Here is a 26,003-nt window from a genome sequence, read left to right on the forward strand (position 1 = left end):
TAAACTAAGGTTTAACATATATTAGGGTTGCATAATTTCTAGTCTGAGGACTAAACACAACCTTTGATTGGCCCATCTGTCTTCCCAAATACTAATTAAAAGAAACTACATAACTAGTATTAGAAATTTTATAATTGTGTTTCAAACTAGTTTTAATAAACTTTAAAAAATAATCATATTATTACAATAAGAATCAAAAATGTTGAGCTACGAACACGGAGTGTGAAATTTTTGGTCTTTAAAAAAATAGATTTTTTTGAAAAATAATTGGGTTCTGGATATGATTTAGTTATTAGTTAAAATTTTTTTTTATTGAAAGAGAGCATGTTTAAAACTGATGTAGTTTAAAGGTTTAATTGAAAACTAAGGTATCAGCCACTTATATGCAAACAAAAAAAAAATTTTTTTTTTTAGATGAAGTTTAAAATCTACCTTAATTTTAATAATGAAGACAAAGTAAGCACACATTATATACATTTTGCTGCATTTAGTCTTATAATCTTTAGGACAAATGATACAGTTTTTATTACACCAAGGAGTAGTTTAATTGCGATCAATTGAAGCAAAAATCAAATTCATTGCCACTCCTTAAAGTTATATATTTATGAGTCATGTATTAAATTTGTTATATGCTATTTTTTTCAATAAATAAATTTTGCACAAACTTTGTGTTGAAAAAAACTTTAGGAGAGACCATTAAAATCTCTCCCAGCGACTGGGCAAACATCTGCACCAAATGTGGAAAAGGTCAAATAAGGAAACACAAGAAAATATCAACACAAAAATTTAACCAAACAAATAAGTTGTCATTTGGAATCATTTTTATTGACGATAAATTTTATTCACAGATCCGTCTTTTCATGATGCCAACAGAAGTGGCATTTCCGCACCAAGAAAATGCCACTGCCTAAAGTTAAAATCGTTTGCAAAAAATCATGTACTTCGATAACAATTTTGCAGTCAATGGAACTTCTAAGAATGACCAACTTTCATCTATGATCATTTTACTGTGGAACAGAGAGTGGTCGCTCTCAAGAGGTTTCACTGCACCAATAGAAGAACAGGACAGAAAATACATTATTTGAAAAATGTTTAAGTTATCTTCTAATGCTAGTAACACAAAGATTTAACTGAATAAGATTAAATTTCTGTATAAATTATTGGTGTAAATATGAAAGACTAAGATAACAAAAGTGATCACAGAAACGTTAGTTTAATTGATGAAACTAATTTTACAAAAATTAGAGAATGATTTACAAATAAGGCACATCCAAAATCCAATGACCTCAATCTTTATCAATCTATGAATTTTAAGTTGATTTCAAGAGAACATTGTTGACGGCATGGTCATTTTATACAACTTCAGAAATAATTTAAAACATTGGAGATTTAGCCATAAAAATTAAAAAGAAAAAGGAAAAAAAAAGTTGCTGATTTCAGAGGAATCTTATGCCAGATTTCTCCCTCCCCCCCTCCATTCAGATCATCTGCATTATAAGTTATTAATGTCATGTTTCCAGATAAAAAGATCAAAATATTTCATACCACTCTGTCAAATGCAGCATAAAAAGTAACAGAAGGGCTGAGGCGTGCTGCTGCTTCTTCAAATGCCAAATAGTCTGAAATTGAAAGAAAAATTATAAACAAACAATGTCTGAAAGATTTTAAAGCTTAAATAGAATGAAAATTACATCAGAAAAGTTTAAAAAAATAGAAAATGTTTTAAAGAAATGAACCAAATTTTTCAGCATTTGATTTAACTGTTAATGTCTTATTAAATTACACTAGTCTTTTAGGGTGCAAAATTTTGCTCAACCACAAAATAAAATTATTTTTGAGAGGTAACTTTACAATGAAACAGAAAATAACTTATCAATGGGAAATAATAGACATAAATTTGAATTTCGTAAGTTGATTAAATTCACTTAAAGTCCATAAATTTGTTTAGAGAACTTTTCATTGTTGCATCTATTCAGAATCAGAATGAAGATTACACAGAGTTATGTAAAACAGTTTTATGTCACCATTTTAACCGAACTAATTTTGAGACGTTAAAAAAAAATCATTCAGCTGCAAAGCCAAGAAGATAAATAAATGAAAAAAAAAATCACATTCTAATTACGTTAATACTTAGAAAAAAGCTCTTCTATTTTTTTGTTGCTCCGTAATTCAAAAAATAACTAACTAAAAGTGTTGAGTACATCTGACTTTTCATTATTTGATCCAGTTTAAGTGCATATTTAAACATACCTGTGTCATCCTTATAGAAGTTAATACAGAACCTATACCTAGAATGACAGGGGGGGGGGAGGCAGAGAGACTCCTTAGGCATTTAGGTAGATAACCCAAGGTAGTTTTGAGTATAAGGTACCCTAGTTTTTAATAAAAATAACAAGAGTATTTGACAAAAAGGAAACTCTATTTGAAAAGGAAACTCAATTATCTACGAAACTATTGAATACATATAAATGAAAAGCCAGTGTTCCATTTTATCAAATATTTAGTTAATCAAATCGAATAAAATACCATTTTGAAAAATATAATATAATAAATAAAATACCAATTTTGATGACAAAGTCTTTAATAGATATCATATTAGATTAATTATGATTATATTTTAAGATTTTGGATGTCTAATTGATCCACTAACACACAATCTGGAAAGGGCCAAACTTGTCCCTTCAATTTTTCTATGTATACAGCAATGTTCAGTCTTTCTAGTGTTAATAACTGTTTCCCAAATGCAAACCTATGAAAATTTTGTTAAATGAGAAAAAAGGTTGTCAGTGAAGAAGTGGTTTAATCATGCTAATTTAAAACAAAAATTATCTCTCAAATTACAGAGAAAATTTAATCTTTTAAAGATATATGAATTTGAAATGACTCAATGTGAGAAAAGGTAAAGATTAAAAATTGGTGCTGATTCTGTGAAATAAACAGTTTTTTGAATACATAAAAATATCTTTAGTTTTACCAGCTGTGCCTTGCATGAAGAATCCAACTAATTTGACATTTTCTACAGCATCAAAAGCAACTTTTTCAATTTTTCCAGTAATAATATTAACTTGAGTTCCATTGACCTGAAACATTATTAAAGGAGAACAATTGTACTTTTAACGATATAGATTGAGGGAAGAAAAGAAAGTAGAAAAACAAAGAAATACTATATCAGATTTTTTCCCCAACATAATCTGATCACTTAAAATGTTTTCTTTTTTTTTAAAGTTGAAGTTTATTGATAACAGAATTTGAAGAGATTAAGAAACACAGACTTAAATTTATTAGATGTGTTTTAAGAACTGATACTGATGACATAACAAAATGTGCTCTTTCTTGGATGCCTGAATATTGTTGTAACAGAAGCAATCACAGGATGCTAGAGGACTTAAGACAGAAGGAATTGAAAATTTAAGGGGTGACCAAAGGTGCAAACGAAGACCTACTAGCTTACAGTGCAAAAAGATTGGAGAAGAACTAGATAATAGAATTTAATAAAATGCTACTAGTGAGTTTATATGAAATAACAATAAAAAAGAATAGAAATAACTAATTACAAGAAACAGAAATAACTAATGAGCTTCGGAGAACTTAATTTGACTAAACTTAAAAATATGTTTTAGAGCAGTGGTTCCCAATTTTTTTAGCTACACAACCATAAAAAATCAACCTTTTTTCAGCAATACCTTGATCTTATAAATAAAGTTTAAGGTAATTGTGAACATTTTCACAAGGTTTAAGGTTATTGTGAACAACCATATACATTAACTCTAATCAAGATTGTTCCTTTTCTATAAACAGTTTAGTATTCACTATTTTAAACTATTGAGATTTGGAGGCTCTTCATTTCCCTCTTGACACACAATCTGCTTAAATTAGATTAATATAGTTACATTATTGTTAAGAATAACAACAGAGTATTGGTGAAAATAGATTGAGAAACTTTATAACCTTGTTAACACAAATTTTTTCTATCTAATGTATCTGGTGCCAATTCCTTTTGACAAAACTTAGGAAGGTCACACTACATTTAAATTTTTCTAAATGGAAATTTATCAATAAATATTTGACTAAATTATAGTGGTGTTTGTTTAAAATATGCAGAACTGAATCTTTTGTTTCAACCCTGATGAATAATAAAGTGCTTTAGAATTAGAATGTGTATTTGTCTACAAACCAATTTCTTGCATTGATTTTATTTTCATGTTTTCTTCCTAACAAAAATAAGAAGAAAAAAGAAGATAGATCGTATGTCTATCTTCGGGATGTCTGTTTAGGATTATTTAATTAATTTGTTTGAAACAGTATTTTAAACACATTCAAAATACATTGATATATTTATAATATTTCCTTACTTCAACATAAAAAAACAGACATTTTAACTCAAATTTTAAATAAATGATTTAATAAAATTCGTGCATAATAAAAGTAAATTAATAAAGTTTAACATGACTATTGGAAGCATGTCGAAGTTCACATACTTTAAAAAGATGATTTAACAAAGCTCTTGTAGAACGTTTTCCAAAATATGGAACTCCTTTGCCTTTCTTATAAATGAGCACATCACCTGGTTTTGCTTGATGAGCTACAACAAAAAACATTTAATTTTTAGTTTTCAGCTGAAAGGATAACAATCTTTTAGTAGAAAGTTATAATTTTATAGAATATCATTTTAAATGCTATTGCACACATATCAACATAGAACGAAAATAGGTCTGTCTAGGGGCCTTTCAAAATTCTAGGGACCTTCCGATAAAACTCAAGATAAAAAGGTTCCTTTGTAAAATTCCAAACTACTGAAACATACCTTTTACAAAATTCTAAATTTCATCCATATGTTTCTTTTTTTTGTTTGAAAATTTACATATTCTTTTATAAATGCAGCTTTTTCAATAAAATCACACATTTTGTAAAATTCAGACCCAAGTTCTTGGGTTGATAAAAGTAATTTTTAAAAAATTCCTACAAAAAAAGAAAAAAAACTCTTGCAAGAAATTTTAGATAGACCCTTGATTACGCTTGTTAAGCTCATGCCTAAACATCACAAGTAAGTCGCTCCATTTGGTATTCTTTAAAATTGACTTAATTCTTAGTTAAGTTCATTCGACTTAAAGTTCTCAAAATTATATTTTCCATTCATAATTTCTTAAAATAAAATAAATAATTATGAAAATATTTAAATTTTATTTTAAACTTTCAATTTATATGTTATCTAATTAAATTGCTAACAAAGTCTTAATTAATAAAATTTTAAACAGTTGGCGATTCAAATATAATTCTACATTTTAACAATTTTAGCACAGACAACAATCAGAAAATTATCACTGAGCATTTTGATAGTATAAAAAGAAAGTTTGATTATTTGTTCATGCCTTTTTATGGTGTGAAGAAATAAAATTTACACACAATTAAGTATTAAGAACAGTGGCATAACTAGAGGGACATCTGGTACAGTGATGTAGAGATGATAAATTCCTAAAAAAGTACAATGAATTTCAGAATAAAATGTTTTTCTTTTTCAAATATCCCCAGTTTCATTTGCTAATTACAACCACATAACTTCGTAAATTTTTTAAAAATAAATTTTAAGAAGATTACTGTAGTTTGTTATGCACATAGTTTTCTTTTAAATTATTTTTAACAAAGATGCCTTATTGAATGAAACATGCTCTTACAATTAACCTATAATTTAATCAATTAAGAATAATTAACAGGATCAAAAACATCTATGACACAGAAATAGACTTAGTAACCAATAAATTTAATAAATAAGTTTAAATAATATAATAATTGATGAATTTAAAACCAAAGTGAATGAAAAATTATGAAGTTACATTATTTAAAGGTTCAAAATTTTATTCAACGTAAAATTTTATAATCCAATGTACAGTAATTTTCGGTTTTTTCATAATTTAAAATTTCTAGTCCCAAAAGCCCGACATGATTTTGCAAGGGGCACACAAACTAAGGTCATCCCCAGGTGCCGTTAACCATTCTTCCGCCTCTGATTAAGATTAAAATATTATATAATGAATTAAATTCAACGTAGCTTAAGTATAAATGGGAAAAAAAATATTCATAAATTAATATTCTTATCAGACAGAAAAAAATTACAATGCAAAAAAAAAATAAAAGAAAAAGTTACCAGATACATCAGGACTTTGGCTAGGTGAAACAACCTCAACTGATGCTTCACAAACAATACTGTTTTTCTTTCTTAGTACTTGTGCTGTTATCTACAAAATAAATAAACATTTAGCAAACTGTTAAAATATTACATTTTATTAAATAGTAACCTACAAATTTACTGAGAAAAATTATATTTATTTTAAATTGAAACAAAAAAATTCTATCAATGTTTATAAAATTGCTCAAAATATAAAACAAGAGTTTTCCTTAAAAAAAAAAAATCAAAATAGAATAATTACACCTAAATGGTTTAACTTTCAATTACAGATTACACAGAAAAAAAATAGAAGAAAGTGATTTACAAATTGACTTGTTTATAATAAACAAAAAGTAAAAAAGAATACCTTTTATACATTCATTGATTTTGTACAAAACAGTGATTGTAAAAAACAGACTTTTTACAAAATTAGAGTCTATAAATGGACACTTTACAAATGTTTTTTCCAACATATTTAACATAGAATTTGAAAAAAAAAGAGAGAACTTGATGCAAGGTAGTTGGTTGTTTTCAAATTTTGGATTAGTTCGATCCAAAGTGTTCATTGCATAAAGAACAGAAAAAAAAAAAGAAAACTTTCATTTATATTTAAATATATCAATACAAAAAGAATAGCATTATTTCGAATTTTTATTTAGGGAACTTAAATTACATAATGAACATCGCATACCCTCGCAACAGTATCTTAACTCCAAAATTTAAATTTTTGTATTAAAACCATCATTAGGATTACAAAAATATGCTCTACCAATTAAGTAAGCTCTACAATGATTTAAATTTGCCCTAGCTGACGATCGTAAGACAATGACTTCATGATTAAATAATAGCAATTGGAAGCAATCTTAGGCACTTCCTGGAAAATTCACTTTCTTTAGTTAAGTTAGCTCTGGTGAGATTCGGTTAATAGTAGAAAATCTCGGGTTAATAGTAGAAAATATTAATAAACAGCTAAATTATGCCAGAAAGCTTGTAAAATAACCAAAAGTTTTTATACTTTCGAAAATATCACGATATGTGGAATCCAATTTACATTGAATATTATGGAATTTTACATTGAATATTATTTATGGAAATCTGAGTATAAGTACCTATTATAGCATTGGTTTATGAATGAATCGGGTACTTCTGGCGTCATATAAGAATAAAATTAATAAAATAAAGCAATTTAGTGATCTTTGGAAAGGAACATCAGCTTCTAGTCGTTCGTTGAGATCGCATATATTACTTTGAATATCACATCGTCAAAAGAAGAAAACGAATAAAGTTTCGCCTCATTTTAAAATCTATTTCATTTCTAAATTTAGAAGGGCACATCTTGAAAAATTCTGCTGAAATCTGAAGCAAATTAGTAAGAATCGTCAATGTCAAAAGTTTTGTTTTTGTTTACAATTCTACAATTGACGCTTTTATTCTTTACGGTTAAAAGTTAATTTAAGAGAAGGAAATAAAGAGGCCACGGTGGCTGACTGGTCAATATATGACCGCAAAAGAAAAATAAAATATAACTTAAACTTCTATTTCAAATTTTGATTGGAAAAATACATGCATACTGTTGTGACGAAAAATCATAATTCCTCTTACAAAGCATATATCAGAATCGCTGTATTATACTAAAATTAAACAAAATCTACAAGACGTAAAAGCACAAAATATAAAAAAAGACGCATGATAAAGCCATGCTTTTTGTTTTAAAAAATCATTAAAATAGATTTTTTGAAAATATTTCTTCTTCGTATTTTTCTTAAAGGAATCTTTTTATTTTGACATAACTCAACATAAAACTTACTTGGAAATATTTTATTACATTTTCAGTATGAATGGTTATTCAATATGAAAGTTAACAACATCAATCTCGAGCTAACAACATCATCCGGTTAGAAATTATACAGCTGCTTACTACAGCTTATGTATGGTGTTTTCTACACTAGGAAACGCTGCCAGCTCCATACCGCCTATGCTTCGGGGTTACTGTTTCCGGTGTATTTTAAAGCCCTTTGGCTCACAACGTGATCATGACACTTTTTTTAACAATATATCTATAAATAACTAAAACAAATTTTCACTTCAAACTCACCAGAATTACTTAATAACATTAATATCTTATGAAATATGGCAGATTTGAGTGCAGAAATCACCTAATTTACTTCTTTTGTCGAAAACAAAATTATCCGTTTGAAAGTATCGCCTCGCAGAATAAGCTGTAGTACGCAGTTGTAAGCTTTCTAACAGGAACTAAAGCTGGTATTGAGCTCGAGATTGTTATTGCTTACATTTATATTGAAAACACCATCCATACCGCGAAAAGATATTTTCAAACAGATAATTTTGTTTTTAATAAAAGAAATAAGTTACATAATTTCTGTTTAAAATATGCTGTATTTCATAAGATATTAATAATTTTAAGTAACTTTGGTAAGTTTGAAGTGAAAATTTGTTTTTGTTATTTAGAGACGTATTGTTAAAATATGTTACATGGTTGACAGTTTTATAAATAAATCACTTTTTTGGCATCTCTGATTTAGCCTCCTTTTACTTGTTTATTACTGTTTGTTCTTGGTTCAAGCCGTGCACCATCATACCTTAGTGTCAGCATGTTATTCGAGCAGCGAGATTAAGTTAATTTTACAAATTATCATTTAGGTTTGAATTTCGAAGCTGGTATATTGCTAATAAGGTAAGAAGTACTTTATAACGGTTCTTTTTTCAAAGGACAATTCTTACATCTTGAAATGACAGGTCTTCAAATGACGATTTTTATAACGATTTTTCTTTTAAACAGTAATGTGCTGTCCCATAGCGTGGGGTTTTAGGAAATAACACTCTTATATCTAACAAGCACTATTTATTAATTAATTACAACATTTAGAATTTAGAATACAAAAGATGCGTCTTAACGCAACGCTAACAGATGAGGAATGCGAACTGAAACTTTTAGAGGGAAAGTCCCAATTCGATTGCGTAGGCGTGATAGTTCGTAAACATAGCCTCGAACGGCTAAATACACGACATCTCCTCCCCCTTTAAAATGGAGATTTAAAGGTCAAGTCTCTTAGGGGGCCGTCTAATCCTTTGTGATCGCCTCGGCTGAAATGGAGTTTGTTGAGAAGTTGAAGATAGAGTATTTCTCGGCAAAACAGCTGAACTCGGTTTCTTAGTTGGAGATGGTTGGCGAGTTTCTGGTGTTGATTTGACGGATCCAGAGTGGTTTTGGATATCTCCGCCAGGATCAGTGGATTCAGGAGAATTATCAGTAGTGCCCATGTGTGGAGTTTCACTGCTGAAACTAATTCGTGGAACGTGAATAGTCTTTTCCAAGATCTGGTCTCCTGTTGGTCGCATTTGGTCTACGTGGCGTCTATACAATGTACCTTGTACATTAACTGTGTAGTGAAGAGCTCCCTCTTTGCTCATGACAGTTCCAAATTTCCACCTTGCGTTGGGTGAACGATAGTCTCGAATAGCCACCTTATCACCTTCGTGAAAAATACGATCTTGAAAATTATACGTGCTTTTTCTGATCTTCTCATTGACTCTTCCGACCAAGTCAGGGAGAACAAGATCTATTCTAGTCCTGATGTCTCTCTTAAGGAAAAGCATAGCCGGACTAATCATAGTTGTCATATTAGGAGCCTTGCGATATTGCATGAGGAAGGTGCTAACCTTTTGCTGGATATTTCCTGCAAAGTTCTGCATGGCACGGAGAGATTGTTTTAATGTATGCACGTAGCGCTCTGCTTGTCCATTGCTGGATGGTTTGAAAGGGGCGCATGTCTTATGCTTAATGCCATTTCTTCGTATAAATGTTTGGAACTCTTGAGACGTAAACTGTGTGCCGTTGTCGGAAACTAACACTACAGGTAGTCCAAAACGTGAAAAGCAATCTCGGAGGCATTCAATTGTCTTGAATGAGTTGGCTGTCTTCATGGGGTAAACTTCAAGCCATTTTGAATGTGCGTCAACAATAAGTAGAAACATCCGTTCAAATATAGGTCCTGCGAAATCAATGTGCACTCTTTCCCATGGTGCACTGGGATATTCCCAATGATGAACTTTTGCTTTTGCTGGATCCGTTTTGAACCTAGCACAGTCCAAACAGTTTTTCGCAGAATTCTCTATGTCTTGGTCAATGTCTTGCCAATACACGTAAGATCTGGCAATTGCTTTCATTTTTACTACACCAAGATGCCCATGATGCAACTCGTCTAGTATTTTTGCTTTGTAGCAGTCTGGAATACACACTCGTTGCCCATACATAATACACCCATCCTGTAAGGTATATTTTTCCTTCCCTTCTAATTGACCTCCATATTGTAATATTTTTAAAAGTTTTCCCAAGTGTTCATCGAACTGCGTGGCTTTTGCTAAATCTTTGGCAGTAACGGGTAAGGTTTCAATTTGGGAAATTTGGTATACTGCAATATCATCTTTTAATTCCAGTTCTTCAGATTTCAATGGTAGACGTGATAAGCAGTCAGCATTGCCGTGGTCCTTTGTATTGCGATAAACGATATCAAAATTATAAGCTTGCAGAACAAGAGCATAATGCAAAAGTCTTGTCGCAGAAAGGACTGGGAGACCCTTTTTACATGAAAAGATGGAAACCAGGGGCTTGTGGTCAGTAATCAAAGTGAATCTATTTCCCTTTAAGTAGAGGTAAAACTTTTTAACACTCCAAACGATTGCCAAAGCTTCTTTGTCAATTTGAGAGTAACGTTGCTCCGTTGGAGATAGAGTTCTGGAGGCAAATGCTATGGGTCGTTCTGAACCATCTGGGAATTTATGGGAAAGTACTGCTCCCAATCCTACAGGTGAAGCATCAGAAGATAGCAAGACAGGAAGATTTGGGTCATAATGGGTTAGTATTTTGTCAGAGCAAATTTCGTTTTTTACATTTTCGAAAGCTTCCTGACAAGTGCGATCCCATTTCCAAGTAACGGTTTTCTTGGTTAAGTTGTATAAAGGATAGGCCAAAGTTGCTAAGTCCTTAGAAAACCTTGAATAAAAATTCACGAGACCCATAAATGACTGAACGTCTTGAACATTCCGTGGTGCCTTAGCATTTTTAATTGCAGCTATTTTCTCCGATGTTTTTGAAAGTCCTTTAGAACTTATTCTATATCCTAAAAACTCAATTTCACTTTGAAAGAATTTACTTTTATCCTTATTGATTTTCAGACCATGTTCTTGACATCTTTCAAAAAATTTTCGTAATCTGAAATAATGAGTTTCGTTATCGGGAGCTGCTATGCGTGCGTCATCAAAAAATACTTCAACTCCTTCAAGACCATGGAATACACTTTCGATGTATTTTTGCCAAATGGCCGGAGCCGCATTAATTCCGTACATTAATCTTTTTGGAGTATAAAGACCTTTTTCTGTATTAATGGTTAGGAGTTTCTGACTTTCCTTTTCAACCTTCATTTGCAAATAAGCTTGGCTAAAATCAACTTTAGAAAATACCCTGCCATCACTAAGTGAGGCAAAAATATCTTCAGTTCGAGGAAGAGGGTGTTTTTGTACCTTTAAGTGCTTGTTTATCGTTACTGAGTAATCAGCACATAGCCTAATCGATCCGTTGTGTTTGACAATCGGAACTATGGGCGTGGCCCAATCGGATATGTTTATTTTTTCGATTAATCCTTCCCTTTCGAGTCTTTCGATTTCCTGATTGACTCTCTGTTTTAGCGCGAAGGGAACTTGCCGGGGTCGGCAAAAAATGGGTTTGGTATCTTCCCTTAACTCAAGTTTACATTCATAATTTTTAATTTCCCCTAATTCATCAGTAAAGAGATGTTTAAAGTCTTTTAAAAGTTTAGACAAATCGAAATTAACTTTAGTATTTACAGTATTAATTGTTTTAATGGTATTCCAATTTAATGGAATTTCATAAAGCCATTCTCTACCAAAAATAGTATCTAAATTCTCTTTAACTAGATATAAATTTAAGTTATATGATATATTATTATAATCAACTTTAACAGAAACATATCCAAGCGGTACAACCTCATCTCCCTTGTAGGTTTTGAAAATCAGTTTAGTAGGTTTTATCTTTTTATTAGAGATTTTTCGAAACCTATTAATGCTCATAACCGATACTGTTCCTCCAGTGTCGACCTCCATTTGAACTGGAGAATTTTCTATATTTACTTTAATCATTATTGGTGGTCTTTTAGGTAATTCCTCGCTAAATGTTTTGTCATTTAATGCGTGCAACGGTACGGATATAGTATTTTCACGTGAACATCCGGGTTCAGTGTCAATTTGTTTCTGGTTAACATGTTTATATTGTTTTGCTCTAGCGGCAGAAAAACACGCTTTTGTTAGATGTCCAACTTTATGGCAGTAGCCGCATGTTGCAGATTTGTATTTACATTCCCTTGAGGAATGATTAGATCCCTTACACCGATAACATGCAAAGTTATTTTTTTCTTTCGTTTTGTTAGACCAGAATTGTTTCGGTTCTTTTTTCCTGTTAGCCTTAAATTCTTTAATTTCTGTTGCTTTCCCAATTATTTCTTGGGTGCTCTTGCTAGCCTTTTCCATGGCCAAAGCAATTTTTACAGTACGCTCGAGATCTATATCATCTTCTTCAAAAAGTCTGTCTAATGTGGCACGATCACGGAGACCGCTCACAAAAACGTCCCGCAGCATAGTGTTCAGCAGTTCTTGTTTATAATTGCATGGCATTGCCAATGAACGAAGTTCTGCTAAATAAGCATTAATACTTTCTCCCTCGTGTTGTTTACGATTAAGGAAAATATGTCTGCTAGGAATAATTAATGGTTTTGGGTGAAGATGATCTTTAAGAGTGTTTTTTAAGGTTTCAAAATCAGCTTCAGCTGGATTGTTGGGAGCCAACAAATTTTTTAACAAATTATACAATTTTGCTGATAAGCTGGAAATTAATGTTTTTGCTCGTTTTTCATTTGGAACATTTTGTATGTCCAAAAAAGCCTCAAACCGCTCCAAAAAAGATTCAAATGTCTCTTGGGAATCATCGAATTTCTCGAAATTCACACCAGTAACGTTACTTTTGTTTCTGGTTTCGTCTTTCGGCTGCAGCGCCGACATTAACAATTTATTTTGTTCAACTAATTGAGAGATGAGGTCTTCCATTTGGAAAAAGAAATAAATTGTCCTACCTGGAGCAGTCTTCAAGAGCAAAAATATTACCTATCTTCAGGTACTTGAAACCTTAATCCAAATTAGTTTCACTTTGAAACGTAACTTTTTCAAGCGATGATTTTTTGTATTATTGGAAAATAAAATTCACCAACTCGTCGCCAGTGTGCTGTCCCATAGCGTGGGGTTTTAGGAAATAACACTCTTATATCTAACAAGCACTATTTATTAATTAATTACAACATTTAGAATTTAGAATACAAAAGATGCGTCTTAACGCAACGCTAACAGATGAGGAATGCGAACTGAAACTTTTAGAGGGAAAGTCCCAATTCGATTGCGTAGGCGTGATAGTTCGTAAACATAGCCTCGAACGGCTAAATACACGACAATAAATTAGGTAACAAATATACATATACAAGAAATACTACTCAAGAGATTCTCAGAACTCAATGATTACGATGTGAGCCAAATAGCTTAAAGAAGCACCAAAAACAGCAATAACCCGGAAGTACAAGCACTCCCTATAGTTTTCTACATTATAGTGTAGAAAGCACTATCCATAGGTAAGGTGACAAGACGTTCTGAAATCTTAAGGATACTCTTCAAATTTCAATAGTTGTCCTCAAAAAATTTTAATGTCATTATTCGGAATATGTTTCCGAATTTTAACATAGTCCTTAAATATTCCTTTGTCTTCAGTAAATTACAAATTAAAGTGAAGTCAATATTGCTTATAAGCAATGTCGACAATGTTTAATAAAACAAACAATACAAAAACAACAACAACTATAGTTGTTGTTTTCGTATGCCTGTTAAGTCAGAGCGGTGCGATTGTTCTTGTTTTCCAATGGAGCCAAAATTTGACTTCTGCCCCGCCCATAAGTCACGCCCGTTTAAAGGGCAGATCCATTCATAGATCTATTCATTCATTCATCCACAGATCGTAATTTTGATCTGAATCAGATAACAATCGATCTCCAATTCACTACCCCCAGAGGTCCTGATTTGTTATGGCAACATGGAGGACTTAGCGACTCAACAGATTTAACGTGCATCAGTCGCCCTTTTACTACACAGGGAGTTTTCAGCGGGTGGGGTTCGAACCCACGAACTCTCGGACATGGGCCCAGCGCTCTACCGACCAGGCTATCCTGTCCCCCAATCGTTGCTCAGTTTATTCCAGTGAATAGATATGATTTCAGAACGTGCAGAACTGTGATAGAAATAGAATATTCCTCTTCTTTATAGAACTGTATATATTTCTGAATCTATATAGTTCGGAAAACAACAATAAAGAATCATCTAAATTACTTGAAATAATATCATTTTTGTTGATTATTAATAAATTTTTATCGTTTTTTAATTTTGAATGATAAATTTCGACTAGAATTCAGCTATTCTGTTTTTAAGTTACATATTGAAATTCATATCGAGATCTTTCAATTATGAAATTTTACTGTGTGGTATGTCATCTTAAAGTAATAAAGAGATAATCTAGGTATATATTATTTGAAAATGATGTTTTCAAACGAAGAACATATCATTTTGCAATTTTCCGGATTTATAAAGCAGGTAAGTGTTATGATTTTTATAATAAAAAATTTTGCTTGTAAATAATTTTTCTTTCTTATTTGATGATAATTTTCTTTTGAATGGTTTTCTACGTATGATTATAAGAATAAAAAAAATATGAAAGTTTTTATTTTAATGTGAGAAATTTATAGAATCATTTTTTTCATAAGCATTCTTTATTTTACGTTTTTTAGTTTATAAATGTTGTGATGACAGCCGACGTCATCTTCCGTCATTACTACGAATCGATGACGACAGCCTGTAGTTGCTGAACAGCAGTGCTGCCTTACCTTTCCAGAGAGTATATAAACACATTACTAATAGATGTTCATCGCTAATCTTTGTTACTTACTGCTAGCATGTTATTTGTTATGTTTTGTTGGTTATATTATATAAATATATATTTTAAGGTTATATTAAATATATATTTTAAGTTATCATGTTTCTTAATTGGAATACTTCATCAAGGATACTCACAGCACAACAATAAATAATGAGTTTTAATTGAAACTTAAACTTTTTGATAAAAATTTTGTCAAAAAACTTTTTTTTTTGCGAAATTAAATGATCGATTTAGAAGGCATTAGGTTTTAACTCTAATAAGAAGATACATATTTTATTTAGAAGCATTTTTCGATGTGTTTCGGATGTTCCTTCTCTAAAAAAAAAGAGATATCATGTTGTTTTCGCTTCCATAAGAAAGAATATCAAACAATTTTATATTTTAAATTTAATAAGCCACAATAAAGAAGAAACGTTACAATGCTACACGCCACATTAATGACATCTCCAGAGCAACTGAATGACTATTCAATGTTCATATAGAAATTTCAGCTATTCGTCTCATACAACAACGTTATAGTTCGTTGCGATCGCGAATTAGTAAAACGTAGTAGAAAGTTTATTTGCAGCTATGGATGGTGTTTTCAGTAGAAATGTAAACAATAACAATCTCGAGCTGTATGCCTGCTCTAGTTCCGGTTAGAAAGTTTGCAGCTGCTTACTACATGTTATTTTGCGAGGCGATATTTTCAAACGGATAATTTTGTTTTCAATAAAAGAAATAAATTAGATAACTTCTGAGCTCAAATCTGCCGTATTTCATAAGATATTAATGTTATTATGTAATTCTGGTGAGTTTGAAGAGAAAATTTGTTTTAGTTATTTAGAGATATATTGTTAAAAAAGGTGACATGGTTGCTAGATTTTGAATAACTCGCTTTTTTGGCAGTCTTGATGTGGCCTCTTTCCATAAGTTTACTACTGTTTGTTCTTGTTGCGAGCTGTGCACCATCTTACGTTAGTGTAAACACTTTTAGCACTGTAAACACAAGTATTGTTAGCATTGTAATCACAAGTAATAAGTAATCAAATACATTGTTTGCAAGAATCTCAAAACACAATGATGCCAAATGGCTTTAAAATACAACGGAAACAGTAACCCGGAAATTTAGGCTGTACCGAGCTTGCAGCTTTCCCTAGTGTAGAAAACACCATCCATATTCAAACTTTAAACTAAGTAATCATTTTCATCTTTCAGTTAAAAAAGTCACAGATGCTTCATAACAAATATAAAGATAAATTGAATGGAATATTTCTCCATTTCGCTTCATAGACATGACGCAATTTAAAATATGTATAGTTACTCGAAAAATGTACTTAAACAAATATTTTATTGCACTGAGCTAAAAACGGTGAATCGCACTTTGAGCATGCACTAATTATTTTTGTAAAAGTGTATGCACAAAAATCTTAACATTCTTCTTATGGAACATTCCAATATCAGAAGTTTTAATATAGGAGTAACCCCATGATTCGCGATCGCAACACTCGAATACGCCATCTGGGGAGAGACCGGTTTCACGCCTTTAGCCCTTCTCCCTTCCCTCTCCTCCTCTTTTCAGTTGTATAGGAATGTACTACGATATTTTCCCTTTTCTTAATATTTTTCCTTTTTATTTAATCAAAATATTTTTTAAAATTTCCATGATACTTTTTTTTAGAGCTATGTTTAATGCAGTTTTCAGTTTCATATAGTGTTTCACGTTGAAAGATTTTAATCTATATGAAAATCAAGAGAGAAACTAACGTACTTCCTTCCTCTATGACTTTCCACACGCTAATGGGGAAAGCATGTGAAGTGTTGCCATAGGAAAAGAGTTCTGCTCTACACCACCTGCAGCCCATTTCGATCGCCAATATCGCAATCGGTCAGGTTAGCTGTCATTCACAGATGAGTGACCGCTAACACACAGATGCACAGATAAATACAATGCTGTACAAGTAAAATATTGACAAGGTTAAAAGACATTTCATTGATAATTACGTTTGAATTGTAATTTGTAACACAACGTAATCAGGGAATTTCTAAACGCCTGGTTAGAGAACAAAGAATAAAAATTTCTAATGTTATAAATATATATTTTTATATTTTAAATTGGTTAATAGGATAGAAATTTTTTTCAATCATAAAATATTATAAATTTTAATTGACATGAATTACGATATTTGTGTTTTGAAATACACATTTTGAAAGGAGTCATTCAGATTATTCTTATGACATAACGTTTATCGATAGGGGACGCCACTTCCTGTTTATTAACAAACATAATGGTCAAATCCCCGACGCGGAGTTTTTGGAACCCGCTTCAAACTGCTTTGACTATGCCGTCCGAAAACAAACTGAAAAGTTTAATGGGTTTTCACCTAAAGAGAAGAGTGGAGACATTATCTCCTTCTCTTTTTGTTAAAAATAAATGATTTTGTGTTAAATTAAAATGTCTTGAAATGTACATACAAGCAACGAATGAAATAAAAATAAATATATGACCACCGAAGCCGACGTCTTCAGGGGGTACCGGCCTCGGTAGCCATTAAAAACAAAACCATTTCTATTTGAGGGAGAAGCAAATGCTTAAAAAATCTCCCTCAGTACCCCGATGGTTTTGTATAGAGGTCCAGGAAAAACAAGATACATTCAAAATAATTAACAAATTAAGAAAAGAAAATCAATCAAAATCATCAGAAAAACTCACTAAGTCACAGGTCAAGCATCAACTTCAAAAGCAAGTAGAGGAAAAGAAAACACTAAAAACTGAAAAACCAACGCCCCCTATTATAATGCGCAGAAGAAGTTTAAAATGAAATGGAAAAGGTCAGGAGAAAGAAATACGTAGACAAATTAATGGATTGCTTAACTGGGGCTGCTCAGTTAAGACTAGAATTGCGCCCTGTGAAAAGAAAAAATTATATAAAAACTTAGAAACCATCAATCATTTTTTTAATTAAAAAATTAACATTACAAAAATGAAAAGGAAAATCATTTTTACTCAAATTATTTAAAAAATTATCCACAGCTTCCCGAAAACTTTCAACATTATTGCAAATTTTCCTGATCCTAACTAATTGTGAAAAAACAAGATTTTTGAATATTTTACTACACAAATTAGTTTTAAAGTTGCAGAAAAAAATAACATTAAAATTAAAAGCTTTTCCTTTATCAAACACACCAATTTTAATAAAACTGTTAACAATATCAATTTTAAAATCTAAATATTCAATATTAAAACAATTTTCATTAGTTTTTTTCAGGACCAAATCACCAGGATAAATACTATAAATAAAATTATAATCATCACAATTAAACAAAATCAAATCATCAATGTATCGGAAAGCATTAAGTTCTTTATGTTCAAGAAATTTAGCCCCAAAAAAATGCAAAAAAATGTTGGCAAAAGCCCCAGAAAAGGAATTACCTTGTGGAATTCCAATAATTTGCCTATAAAAATCTAAACCATTAAAAAGAACATTCTCAAAAAGATTAAACTTGCATAAATCTAACCAGTTAAACTTATCAATTTTTTCATCAAATAAATACCTGTCATAAATACCTTCACAAATCTCAATAATCTTTCCATGTGGTATACTTGTATACAAATTTTCAAAATCAAAAGTGTTAATGCTGGAAATGTCATTATTATTAATAAAATCCAAAACTTCAACATTACTATCAATAACAATATTTTTCTCTTTTTTAATTTTAAGCAAAATAATTTTTAGAAAACTAAAAATCCTTTTACTAATAACTAATATCAGAATTATAACTATTAGTACCACATGCTATAAACCTAAAATTAATCGAATTTTTATGAAATTTCACAATTGGATATAAATATGGAAATGTAATCCTATTTAACTTAAATTTTAATTTTTTACTAAATGCAATAATTCTTTTTTCAATGACTTTTTTATCTTCTTTTAATTTTAAATAAGTATTATTTGCATTATATTCCCCAATAATCAATTTTTTAAAAAAATATTTACACATAATACAGAAATTATTTGAAGCCTTATCTACCACAGTAACTATGAATTTATCCTTAAGATTTTTAATTTTTCTAGACAAATCATAATCAATATAAGTACCTTTAGGAAATGAACTAAAACTGGTATTAAATAAATTAAATTTAACCCTTTCAATAATTTTAGCTTTCCACTCAGAAAAACCTTCAACGGGCCAATGAAATTTTCTGGAAATTTTTGCAATAAAAAAATCTAGATCTTTTTTAATGGATAAAATAAAATCTTCTTTTTTCATTTTAACTCTGGTTCTAAATTTTGAACCCTTACTTAAAATGCTGATTAAATCTTGATCACCCACAATCTCCAAATTTCCGGTAATAACATGTCCATAATCATTATCAATAAATTTTGAAAAACCCTCCTCATTACAATAACAATCAAATTTAGAAATACAATTAAGATTTCGACTTAAAAAATTATAATTACACACCTTTTTTCTAAGTGTAGAAGAATATTTAAAAGCAGTAGAAACCCTAATTTGTTCTAAAGGAAAGAAATCAGAAAGACCATGAATAATCTGTGGTAACTTAGCATTTTCAAAATTCTTATCATGAAAATTAATCGTACAAAAAGCCCTTTCAACTTTAGAAACCTTATTAAAAAGCATAGCAGTTTTATTAACACCAATTTTTGATTTAATTAAATCCAAAACAATAAATTTAACAAGTTCAGTATCAAATTTAATTTTAGAACCAAATTTAATAAGGAAATTTTTTTGAACTTTATTTTTAAAACCAAAACTATATTTCCTAATATTGAAAATATTATTCAAATTAACAGGTAAGTTACAAACATTCGAAAATTCATGAAACTCAATAAATTTACCTTTACCTTTTCCACCACCCCTTTTACTTCTAAATTTTGAATCAAAAACACCAGGAAAATCAAAAACTTTTAATTTATTATAAATACAAAAATCTTCAGTATTAACATTACCTTCCCCATTAAATTTACTATTTAAACCATAAGGAAAAAGAGTTTTAAGACTACCAATGTAAATATTTTCTAAATCAAGTCTAGTATCTAAATTTTCCATAAAATCCAAAATAAAAAGAGTTACATTATCAAAATCATGAAATTGAAAATGCAAAATTTCATAATCAGAGGAACAATTACTATTATTAAAATTTTTTATAGCTGATCTGTGGGAATTATTCCGCTTATGAAATTCAAGACCTGTCTGACCAACATAACACAAATTACAACAATTGCACTGAATTAAATAAATAATATTAATACTTTTACAAAAAAATACATTAGAATGGCTGTCAATCTCAGAACTATCAGTCAAAGGACAAGTTTTACATTTTTTATTACCACATTTCTTAAACTTTTAAAATTTTCTTATATTTTTAAATTTATTTAAACAAAATATTTGACTTAGTAACTTTTTGTCTGAAGTAATCCCTAAGTCAAGACTAACTTCAGTGGCTACCGAGGCCGGTACCCCCTGAAGACGTCGGCTTCGGTGGTCATATATTTATTTTTATTTCATTCGTTTCTTGTATTGATACTTTTTTCTGAAATTTCTGCTACTTCTTAGCGCGTTTTTTTCAAAGAAGTTTTATCCTTTTCGAATTTAATTATTTGTGTTTTCTCTCAGCATTGAAATGTACATGTCATTTTAATGGATCGTGTTTTCTACACTAGGGAGCGCTGCAGGTCTATCTGGTGTATTTTGTGGCCATTTGGCTCAATGTGTTCTCTATATTGACAGTGAACACATCAAACATTGAGAAAATAAAAAATATTGCAGACGTAATTATATAATAATTAATATAAATGATGAAAAGATAGTAAATGCGTTTGAGAAGTAATAAAAACTTAAAATTAGTTTTAGAATAAAGTCCTTTTAAAGCACATATTACCTTGTCAACAATATACTGAATTCAAAATTTAAATCTGAATGATAATTTAAAAAATAAACTTTGTCTCGCAATTCCAACTAAATACTAACACTAACGTATGCGTGGTGCATTTCTTGCAATGAGAATAAATAGCAATAAGCAAGTAGAAAAAGTCAAATCAAAATTGCCAAAAAAAGCGAGTTCCTTCTAAATTTAGTAATTATGTCGTCTTTTTTCACCAATATATCAATAACTGAAGCTAATTTTTTTCTTCAAACTCACTAGAATTACTGAATATCTAATGAAATGCAGCAGATTTGAGTTCTGAAATTATGTTATTTATTTCTTTTATTGAAAACAAAATTATCTGTTTGAAAATATATCTCAGCACAATAAGCTGTAGTAAACAGCTGTATACTTTCTAACCGGAAGTAGAGCAGGTCATGAGCTCGAGATTGTTGTTGTTTACATTTTTGCATTGAAAACACCATTCGTACAAAATACTTTCCAACGCTTGCACCGACAATATTTTTTGTCACTTTTTCATCAAAATAAAAATTTATGTAAAATATACGTCAAAAAAATTGAGAATTTGATTGGCGCATTCAAAGGAGAATAATCAAACCACATTCAGAAGGAATATTTCCTATGTTTGTTAAAAAAAGTGAATTATATTATATATTTTAATATTTTAAGTTCTTTTTGCAGTATAATTTTCTGAAAAAAAAATTTAAATATTGATTTATGTGAAAATTATAAATTGAATCAATCAAAAAGTCAATCGTTAAACGATTAATAACTGTTTACAGTCAAACCATAAGCTTCTCAAAAGTTGAAGATATTTTTGAGTAGGCTCCAAAAGCTTCGTATCGTGGAAAAGACACAAAGAACGCCAAATGCAATCCATATTTAAATTTGAGAAGCTCTATTATTCACAACAATTGGATTCGTAATTTTATGTTCTTTCACTTCTGTGGTTGCTAAACGGGGAATAAAAAGTTATTTTTTTTATGAAAAGGTATATACTTTTATATGTAGTATTGGCCTAACAAGGAAAAAAACAAGAAACATGTTAGAGGAATGAGAACTAAAATATTAAACTTTTCTCAGCGTTTTTAATGCCAACGGAAAACAATAGAGTATTATATCATAGGGACGAAATATTTAAAGGCACTCATAAAATAAGAAGAATGAAGAGCCCGTTGGAAGAAAGCATAAGAGTAATTAATTACCTATTAGAGGATTAGAGAAAATTTAGAATTATTATTCAATAAAAACAATAGGAAAGCTATTTACAAAGCATTTTTCGGAGGAACTTTTTTTGTTACTATGTCAGAATAGGTTTTGTTTCTCAGTAATCAAATTTACACTTTTCTAAATAGAACTTGAAAAAATAACTCTTAGAGCACTTATATTAGCACCATTGAAACACAGCGTTAATCATAACAAAAACACACTATTAATAATGATCGAGAACTATTGTGGCGTCTTTGCTTTTCACTATTTGTGTGATAAAATACGCAGCGTCATCAAAAGTCAAAGAAAAAAATGAATACCTGTAATATGTCTTTCTATTCCCGAAAATATGATTAAAAAAAATGAAATGGAAATTTAATGTATTTAGAATAATATTCAATCAATATTTAACAACTTTCGTCTTAGTTGAAAACACAAAAAGTAAATTTGAATCAGACGTCACTAATTTCAATTGTTAGTTGAAATTGGGGGAGAAAAGCGTCAACGTGATATTATTTGTAATTTTGATTAGCTTTTTTGATTTAAAACCAAGGTTTAAAAAAATAAACAAAAATTTTTTTCTTAAAAATTTTAGATGTTTTTCAAGTAAGTAAAGCATTTCCGCTACAGCCCACTGTGAGCCAGGGTGTCATGGCGTCTAAGGCTTCACAATTTCGTGACCAACGTTGCGATAATGGTAATGTGGTAAGCACTGAGCGCAGTGCCACTATTACTTCTCAGAGATGGTGATATATACACATCGACCTGAAGCTGCGGAGACCTTAATCCGCCTGTGGGGATCGAACCCCAGTTTTTCGTAATGACAGTTCAGTGCCCTAACCACTGAGCCATAGCAGCTCAATGTGTTTAAAGTTTTTTTTTTACCTAACACCTAATATCACCATATCATCATAGTTGGCCAGACAGCCTATTGTGGGCCAATGCCTTCCTCTGAAGATTTCTCCATAATGACTTCCGATTTATCTTTGTATATTACCATATTACTTTTGTATATTACCATAATATAACCATATATTTCACCTATTTTTAAGTGCTTCAGTCATATAAGCAAAATTAATAAGGAACGATTGATCGGAACTTATTTTATAATGGGAGGATATGAAATGCGGGTATCAGGAACAGAAGTTTCATTTGGTCATAAAATTGTTTTTTGTGTTTTTAATCTCGACTTCCTCAACAGTAATTCGTCAGATTTTGAAAGCATTTTTTGTCTCTTTCTCGCGTATTTATTAATTTGCGACCTTAAATAGGTATATCATTTTGACTTCCTTTTTAACATGAATTCGAAACATATGTATAAATCACAACTACATATGTTTCGGTCACAATTTAACGCTCTATATATTCCCTATTTAGATATTAGTATAATTCATTTATTAGTAAATAGTTTAAATATAATATCTGAATGAATTCTTCTGAATCAAATTGTCGCAAAAGTTTTGACTTCTTCAGGTCGTCTCACGTTTCAATTGTCCACTATTAATAAAAAAAAGTTTAAAAATAATTTTAATCGATAACGATTTAATTTAAAGGCAAATGATGCAATTTAAAAGCTGATTAACAAAACACTTCGCGTATCAAACTTTTCATCACAGTTATAATTTAAACTTGCGCATAAACTTTGTTATGGTTTATAAAGGGATTCCTATCAAAAAGAGGAAAAAACAAAAAGAGGAAAAAACACAAACATATATAATTGTCTATTCTTAACTACCCGATGCACAATCGGTACTCAAAAAGGTATACACACATCATAAACATTGTACTATTTTTTCTTTGTTTTGATTAATTTCTTTAAACTTTGAAATTAACATGAATTTTATGAATAACAAAAGTTTTTTTTTTATTTACAATATAGATAGATATATGTGGTTTCCTTTTTTGAACCTGCTGCATTTTACTTCAAAAAAATTAAAACAACAAAACAAACAAACAAACTGAAACGCTTTATTTTAATTAAAATATTATGTAGATGTGAGTATGTAGATGCATTAATAATTTACTGTAATCAACGTTAATGTATGATACAAGAAACTATATCGGAATAAATGAAACTCAGATAAATAATTAATGAAGTTATAGTTTACCTCAGCAAAACTTTCTGTTTCAGTAGGACATGTAGTCTTCGGTACTGCTAAATCCTTCACAATAACAACAGCAGTATCAGCCGCGCCGACGATGTTAGTGAAATTTTCTGCTGTTAAATGGCACACTCTTTTTACCCCATCATGTTTTGGGGTTTGTAAAAAATTTAAAATCGAACCATGAACGGTACAAAATATTAACAACAAAGTCACAAATTGCGGATACATATTCACAGAACTTTTTTCTGGTACGATCAAAGAGGTTTACGAAACTGAGAATAGTCTAAAAGTTTCATTTGTCAAGTGTTGTACCGATAAAAAAAATCAAAGATAAGTTTCCATTTACCAATACTCTCAAGAGCACTATTGTTTACATTTATTGAATGATTAAAGTTAAAGTTAGCCGCAAGCGCGTCAATGCAATCTTCGAAGGTGTGAGTCAAACAAAAAGACAGATAAGGAAACTATTGTTCTCTGTGAAGAATTTACATTCTTTTTTTCTGGAGTGGTATTCACTTTGAGAAGAAAGGAAATTTAAGTAGGAAGTACGTCACTTGTTTTTGCTTTTAGCTCATAAATTTAAATGATGTAAAAGAGCAGACGATTTCCGTTTTTTAAAAGCATTCGAAGACGTTTATGTGGTTCCTCATCTCAATTGAGCAGCCGGGAAACAATGGAAAGATCGATTATTATCACTTAAAGAAAAGATATCTTATCAATAGATGCTTAATGTCGCCACACCATACTTCTATTTTAGGTCTAGAACTGATAAAAAGTTAAAAGTCGTGTTTCGAAAAGGCACAAATCATGAGACATAGTATATTTACGACACTCATAAGGTGTTATTGATAAATAATTGGAATATAGTTGAAATTTTTTGTTGCTGGGGTTACTCAAGTTCTTTATTTAGTTTTAATGAATTGAAAGATAAAATGTAAAGAATTGTATTAAAAGTTAAAACTTGATGAGGCATTATGTGATAGTAATACAGATGTTCCAAAAAAAAAGAAAAACATTTATTTGAATTACCAGTTACAAAGAATCTGTTTCATAAAAAAATGTTAAAATTCTTTCTCTCTCTCTCTCTTTTTTTTACATTTCAAGGTGTTCAGGTTACATTTCAAGGTTTCATTGATTAAAACTTTTTTAATTATATATTTCCTTAATTTGATTCAAGTTTTAATACTCAGCTATTAATTTAATTTTAATTTATTAGAAATTGGAAACAATTGTGATCAATTCAGAGTAATATAATAATGAAAAAAAATGTTTTGGAATCTTATAAGAAGTTAGCATGATAAATTTTTTTATTCATAAATTTGCATGATGAAAAGGGGGCAACAATACAGACACAATATAAATTTAAAACAACTAAGTCAATCATTAAACTAATAGATGTTTACAAGCACAGAAAATATTGAAAAAAATGAGATTACTTGCGTATATCTGAAAAATTAAGAAAAGTGAGATTAGGTTGCTTTATGAAAAACTTTATTAATTCATGACATTTTTACGCAACGTTTCATTTTTTACTGATTTCTTTCTCATTCGATTTCTTTTTATCAAACTACT

At 30.1% G+C, this 26,003-nt stretch overlaps 1 protein-coding gene across 1 annotated transcript in view; it reads right to left on the minus strand.

Annotated features, from left to right (window-relative positions):
• The window catches only part of LOC107447481 (calsequestrin-1), a 40,298-nt gene extending 15,594 nt beyond the window's left edge, over positions 1 to 24,704 (minus strand). Inside the window, exons 1-5 of the mRNA XM_087150080.1 lie at positions 24,435 to 24,704; positions 6,143 to 6,233; positions 4,479 to 4,582; positions 2,975 to 3,080; positions 1,546 to 1,619 (exon numbers count right to left, since the gene is read on the minus strand). Coding sequence (XP_087006206.1) covers positions 1,546 to 1,619; positions 2,975 to 3,080; positions 4,479 to 4,582; positions 6,143 to 6,233; positions 24,435 to 24,659 — 600 coding nt within the window. The 5' untranslated portion in view covers positions 24,660 to 24,704. The remainder of the gene's footprint in view (positions 1 to 1,545; positions 1,620 to 2,974; positions 3,081 to 4,478; positions 4,583 to 6,142; positions 6,234 to 24,434) is intronic.
• Between the last annotated feature and the right edge of the window lie 1,299 nt (positions 24,705 to 26,003).

Source organism: Parasteatoda tepidariorum, chromosome 8, assembly GCF_982258835.1.
Source record: "Parasteatoda tepidariorum strain Cologne lab strain chromosome 8, Ptep-v5.0, whole genome shotgun sequence".
NCBI classification, from domain to species: domain Eukaryota; kingdom Metazoa; phylum Arthropoda; class Arachnida; order Araneae; family Theridiidae; genus Parasteatoda; species Parasteatoda tepidariorum.